The sequence below is a fragment of the Myotis davidii genome, unplaced genomic scaffold, assembly GCF_000327345.1.
Source record: "Myotis davidii unplaced genomic scaffold, ASM32734v1 scaffold56, whole genome shotgun sequence".
Classification (NCBI taxonomy): domain Eukaryota; kingdom Metazoa; phylum Chordata; class Mammalia; order Chiroptera; family Vespertilionidae; genus Myotis; species Myotis davidii.
The window spans coordinates 153,173-160,162 of NW_006287458.1; the positions used below are offsets into that span (position 1 = coordinate 153,173).

A 6,990-nucleotide genomic window follows, 5' to 3' on the forward strand; every position below is an offset into this window, starting at 1 on the left:
AAAAAACAAAAAAATAACAGTCCTGCTGGTGTGGCTCAATGGCTGTCCCATGCACCAAAAGGTCACCAGTTCAATTCCTGGTCAGGAAACTTGCCCAGATTGTGGTTTCAATCCCTAGGTGGGGTGCATACAAGAGGCAACTGATCAATGTTTTTCTCACATTGATGTTTCTCTCTCACTCCCTCTCCCTTCCTCTCTCCCTAAAAAATCAATAAAAACTTTTTTTATTCTGTTTTCCCAAATAAGGGGTTAAGGTAATCCAGTCCCACTAAGGGAACACTACAATCCATGTTTGCCAACATGATGTTCATTTCTGACTAATTGTTTTCTAGAACAACCACACAATTCCCCCAAAATTGTACCAGCAGGAAAGGAGTTGAGAAAGTTTCTGTAGAGGCCCTGGGGACAGAGGACAGAGAGGAGCCTCCCAGAGGACAAAGCTAGATATGGAAAGAAAATGAGCCATCTTTACTCCCTATAACTTTTTAAATCTTGCCCCTCCATCGTTGGCATCTGGACAGTAGCAAGGGAAGGAGTGGGAAGTAAAACTATGTCAGCTTGAGGGGTGGGCTTTGGGCTGCAAGTATCGAAAAACCCAAATGCAAGTGGGTTTAAATGAGACCCATAGATAAAATGACAATTTATCCTTTGACACACCAAGAAATGTTGGAGGACAGAGATTTTTCATCCTTTCTACTCTGCCATTCTTGGATGCTGTGTCACAAGATGGCTGCAGAAGCTCCGGACATCACCTTCTCACAGAGACGCAAACAGAGGCAAGCAAAGAAAACGTCTCTTCTCACAGCTTTTTTAAAGGTAAGGAAACTACAGACTCCTGTTCTGCTGCCTTCCCTCCCACTCATATTGGCTAAAACTGAGTCATGCATGTGCCCATTTCTATATCAATCTCTAACAAGAGAATGTAGTTATGATTGGCTTATAATAATCATAATTTTCAACTCTGATCGCTTAGGCAGCACACATGGAAAAGTGAAATGATAATTTTCAACTCTGGATCTAGCAGAAGCCCAACTTCCAAGATTTCCCTGAGACCTAATCTAAAGCAGGGTTCTGTGAGCAAGAAGAGAGAACACGAATGCTGTGAGCGCTGTCCGGCATCATAGGCTCTTCCTAGAGTTCACATCAGGGAGAGGAAGGCCTTCGATGTGCTTCTTCCCCCATACACATCCCTTATTCGTTACCTAATGCTTCATTAACAGATTACCCCAAACTTGGTGACTTAGAACAACTCATGTTTCAACATGGGTTCAAGAAACCCATCCATTTAGGATTTTCAAAATCTTATTGCTAAGCTATGCAAAAAGGGCCGTAAAATTAGAAAACAAAGAAGCCCACCCTAACTGGTTTGCCTCAGTGGATAGAGCCTTGGCCTGTGGACTGAAGGGTCCCAGGTTCGATTCCAGTCAAGGGCATGTACCTTGGTTGTGGGCACATCCCCAGTAGGAAGTGTGCAGGAGGCAGCTGATCGATGTTTCTCTCTCATCAATGTTACTAACTCTCTATCCCTCTCCCTTCCTCTCTGTAAAAAATAGATAAAATATTTTAAAAAGAAAAGAAAACAAAAAGCCTGAAGAGGCACCCCAAAGGCAAGGCACAGAGGACAGTGTGAGAAGTCAGAGAAATGGTAGCTAGGTTTCCCCAACATGATCAGAAGTGTGTAGATAGGGAGAGTTTTTCTGAGGTTTTGCCTCCCTCCTTTTTAAGAGATTCCACTTGCAAGTGTACCAAATAGGATCCAACAGGAAACGGTTGACACACTCCTGATCTATATATATATAAGGCTAATATGCAAAGTGCCCCTCCAGAGTTTTACTGGGAGAACGGGAGTTAGATCACTCACTATGACTTGCACTGACCACCAAGGGGAGGTGCAGAATGAAGGAACGCCCCTGCTGGCAGCCGGAAGACCCCAATCAGCCCTGATTGCCAGACAGGCCTAGGGACCCTATCCATGCACAAATTTCATGCAACAAGCCTCTAGTAGATAATATAGGAACAGATTCTTAACGGGGCTGTTAGTAAATGTATGGGTAGAGTTAAGGCTGATAAAGCACCCCAGAGCTACAAAAACTGGAGATCTGTTTATACCTACTTGTCTGAAGGTACAAAGGAGAGGGTGGTTACAGCTACAAGAGAAAGTGGCCTAGTGGAAGGGACTGTGGTTTCTGGTTTTAAGAGAACAGTCGCCAATGGCACCACTTAGAGAGAGAGATCCATGGGAATAACATCATGACCTTTCCCTCCTCCTGTCCTCCACCTCCTGCCTGTGCCTACCATTGGCCAAAACCAACCAAAAGTCAGACAGCAGAGAACAATCACTGTAGTTCATACAGGTTGGTTTCCTAAGACATAGAGCAGGTGGACCTGTTGGGACAAGTGGAAGGTGCAGCATATTAAGCACAGACCATAGTTTCCTGGAAAATATCACATTGGAAGACCCACCAACAGTATTTATCTTGATTTCTTTTCTAGTTCCTTGAGGTATAAAGTTAAATTATTAAATTGGAATCTTTCTTCTTTTTAAATGGAAGCACTTACAGTTATGAATTTTCCTCTGAGCAATGCTTTTGCTGCACCCTCTAAGTTTTGGTATGTTGTGTTTTCATGTTCATACATCTCAAAGTATTTTCTTTTTTTAATTTAATGTTGTTTTATTTCTTAAAGTATTACAAAGAGTATTACACATGTCTCCTCCCCCCCCCTTGATTTTCCCGGCCTCCCCTACTCCCCAGTGTCTTGGGTCCATTGGTTATTCTTATATGCATGCATACTAGTCCTTTAGTTGATCTCCTAACTGCCCCTCCAATCTTCCCCAGGCTTCCCACTGTAGTTTGACAGTCTGCTCAATGCTGCTCTGCCTCTGTATCCATTTCTGTTCATCAGTCTATCATGGTCCTTTTGTTCATGTTTATAATGGTCTTTATTATCCATAAATGAGTGAGATCATATGGTATTTTTCTCGGCTTCCCAGGGGCCATCACAGCCTCGCAGGGGACGCTGCAGCTTCACAGGGGCCATCTCAGCCTCACAGGGGCTGTCCCAGCCTCACCAGGGCCATTCCAGCCTCACCGGGGTCGTCCAAGCCTCACCGGGGCCGTCTCAGTCTCACTGGGGCCATCCCAGCCTCACAGGAGCCGTCCCAGCCTCATCGAGGCCATTTCAATCTCACCGGGGCCGTTTCAACTTCACAGGGGCCATTTCAACCTCATCAGGGTGGTTTCAGCCTCACCAGGGCCATTGCAACCTCATCGGGGCTGTCCCAGCCTCACCAGCGCCGTCTCAGCCTCACCAGGGCCATTTCAGCCTCATCAAGGCCGTTTCAACCTCACCAGGACCGTTTCAACCTCACAGGGGCCGTTTCAACCTCACCAGGGCCATTGCAACCTCATCGGGGCTGTCCCAGCCTCACCGGTGTTGTTTCAACCTAACCGGGACTGTTTCAACCTCACGGGGGCCGTCTCAGCCTCACTGGGGCCGTCCCAGCCTCACAGGGGCCATCCCAACCTCACAGGGGCCATTTCAACCTCACCAGGGCTGTTGCAACCTCACCAGGGCCATCCTAGCCCCACCATGGCCATCCCAACCTCACCGGGCCCATTCCAACCTCACTGGTCAAAGTATTTTCTAATCTAACTTGTAATTTCTTATTTGACCCATTAGAGGGTCATGCACTGGAGGGGGGTTCCTCAGCCTGGCCTGCCCCCCTCACAGTCCGAGAGCCCTCAGGGCAGGAGGCGACCCAACGATCAGGGGAAAGCAAAGCCCCCATCACACCTCTGCTGCTGCCACTGCCGGCAGCGCTAGTCTCAGCCGGCCCTGGTTACCTGAGGCTCCGGTGGCCCTGGGAGACTGGGCAGCCACAATCTGAGGCTTGCCTGCACCTCGGGCCAAATCTGGGCGGATGGAGGGCTGAGGGGGATGGGGGACTCTGGAGGCAGGCGTTCCATCGGTGCTGAGGGGACTGGGTGCCACCATATTGTGACTGTGGGTGCCACCATCTTTGAGGGTGGGGCAGTCAATTAGCATATTCCCTCCTTATTGGCTGTGGGTGCTGCTATTTTTCAGGGTGTGGCAGTCAATTATCATATTCCCTCTTTATTGGGTGAGGGCGCTGCCATCTTTGATGTCAGGGCAGTCAATTAGCATATTCCATGGTTATTGGCTGTGAGCACCGCCATCTTTTGCAATAGCATGAAGGTCAATTAGCATATTCCCTCTTTATTAGATAACATTGGTTAAGAATGTGTTGTTTAATAGCCACATATTTGTGAAGTGCCAATCTTCCTCCTGTTACTGATTTCTCATGTCATTTCATTTGGGTCAGAGAAGATATTTTTGATTATTTCAATCCATCACTAGGGTTTAATTAAACAAAAGTGAACTATTAAATCACAATGAGATACCTTTTTGCATCTACTAGGATCAGTATAATTTTAAAAAATGAAATATAACAAGTGTTGGCGACAGTGTGAAAAAATTGCAACCCTCTTATACTGCTGGAGGAAATATACACCGCTATGGAAACAGTTTGGTGATTTCTCATAAAGTTAAACAAATAATTACCTTATTAATCAACAATTCCACCTCTAAGTACACGCCCAAAGGAACTGAAAACAGGGACGCAAACAAATACTTACACATGAAGATTCATAGCAGCACTTTTCACAGTAGCCAACAGATGGAAACAACCCAAGTTTCCATTAACAGATGAATGAATAAACAAAATGAATATCCATGCAATGGAATAATATTCAGCCATAAGAAAGAAGGAGGTTCTGCTACATGTTACAACATGAATGAACCTTCAAAACATGGTAAGCGAAATAAGCCAGACACAAAAGGACATCTATCAAATTATGTCATTTGTGGGAAATATCTAGCATGGTACATTTACAGTAACAGAGAGTAGATTAGAGGTGACCAGGGACTGGGAGAAGGGGAAATGGGGAGTCATTGCTTAATGGGTACAGAATTTCAGTTGAAGATGAAAAAAGTTTGGATAATAGACCATGGTGATGGCTGCACAAAATTGTGAATATAATTAATGCCACTCAATGGCACACAAAAAAGGTTAATACAACAAATTTTATGGTCTATATATTTTACAGCAATAAAAAATTTTAAATACCCCTTCTTTCTTTTTCTCTCATCATGCACCAAAGAAATACAGGCAGTCCTCGGGTTACATCAGACTGGACGTACATTGTTTCATGGTTACGTCACCATCTCCCATCCTATATAATAAAGAGGTGATATGCAAATTAACCCTCACACCCTCACAAGATGGCTTCTGACAACCAGGCCGACAGGGGGATTAGCGAGTGACAACCAATGACTGAACAAGCAGGCTGCATAGGGCAACCAGGCTGGTAGAGGGGGACAGTTTGGGGTGACCAGGCTGGTGGGGGTGGGGGGCAGAAAGGGGTGACCAGGCCAAAAAGGGGTTAGTGAGGAATGACCAAACGACTGAAGAATCAGGCTGCGTGGGTAACCAGGCCAGCTGGAGGGCCATGAGTGGAGACCATGCCAAGGGAGGGCGGTTGGGGGTGACAGGCCAGCAAGGAGGACAGTTCAGAGTGACCAGACTAGCGGGGGTGGGGCAATTAGAGGTGACCAGGCTGGTGGCGGGGGGTGGCAATTAGAGGCCAGCATACAGAAGCAGTGAGGTGCAATTTGAGCAGAAGGGGGAAAGGGAGGGCAGTTAGGTGCTACCAAGCAAGCAGGCAGGTGAGCAATTAGGAGCCGGAGGTCCAGGATTGTGAGAGGGATGTGCGACTACTGGTTTTGGCTCAATCCCAGGGATTGGGCCTAAACAAGAAGTCAGACATTGCCTGAGGGGTCCAGGATTGGAGAGGGTGTATGCTGGGCTGAGGGTACCGCCTTCCTTATGCACTACTTTCATGCACCAGCCCTCTAGTTTATTTATTTTAAAAAAAACTTCCAGAAAAAAAAGAAAATGGTGGAGGTTTAGACAGAGGTGTCCGTGACTTGACCCAGAGCAGATAAGGGCGAGCAGCTGAAACGGGTAACATACAGCCCGAATAAGCAGAGGATATTCAGCTGAGAGACAGTTTGCAGCCAGGAAAGACAGAGGACTCCCAGAAAAAGGGGACGGTTAGAGATTGCGGCTGAAATCTCTCTTGGAGCGCTGGCTCAGCTGCGGAGACCGCGCAATCTAGAGTGGCTGTTACCGGCATCCAGAGATTGGCTACTAACCCGGAAACAACGGATCTCAAGCAGTGCGACTACGTGAACTCAGACGAGCCCTGCTTCTCCCCACAGAAAGGTTAGACTTCCCCCAAAGGTGCAGTTTGCAATTCAGGTTGGAGAGAGGAATGTGCGCGAAAGGAAATCTGCGCCTCACAAAGCCCGCGGCCATTGGGGCCAGCGTGATCCGGGAGTGTGGAAGGGCTCTTGCAGGGCTGCTGGCAGAAGGGAATGCTAAAAAAAAGCCCATAGTTGGACTGCATGCAAAGGAGAGGCCTCAGATTTTGCAAGTCTGCCGGCTACTTGGTGCCAGGGGCCAGAGCACGCGCAGACCTGGAAGGTGGAGCCTTGTGAGTTCGAACAACTTCTCAGGCTCTTGTTTTTACACTTCCCCTTATCTGTGTGTTTGATTGTTGAACACAGTGCATGGGATTACCCAGTTGGGGTCACTCACAGAGCCTGTAGGGGAAGGTTATTTTGGGGGAGCCTGGGAAACAGAGTAGGGAGTAACGACTGGGGAACCAGCTCTGGGCGGTGGACTTTCCCAAGCCAGTTTCAAGTACAATAGAGAAAATAAACCCCAATTCCTGGACAGAGAGGACTTATAGCCTCGGAGGTCAATCCAGACACACTGCCACCCAGAGGCAGAGCCACGAGCGGACTCTTCTATAAATACAAATAAAGGCAGTCTGGGAAACAAATACGGCCTGCCTTAAAATCAGGACTGTGGTTTACAACATGGAGGAACAGTGTATCAGAGAG

The 6,990-nt window shown here is 47.2% G+C and overlaps 1 protein-coding gene across 1 annotated transcript in view; it reads right to left on the reverse strand.

Moving 5' to 3' along the window:
* Positions 1–2,109: 2,109 nt before the first annotated feature.
* LOC107182383 (olfactory receptor 10T2-like) overlaps positions 2,110–6,990 on the reverse strand; it is a 26,120-nt gene continuing 21,239 nt past the window's right edge. The window contains exons 3-4 of the mRNA XM_015560959.1: positions 3,846–3,914; positions 2,110–2,117 (exon numbers count right to left, since the gene is read on the reverse strand). Coding sequence (XP_015416445.1) covers positions 2,110–2,117; positions 3,846–3,914 — 77 coding nt within the window. The remainder of the gene's footprint in view (positions 2,118–3,845; positions 3,915–6,990) is intronic.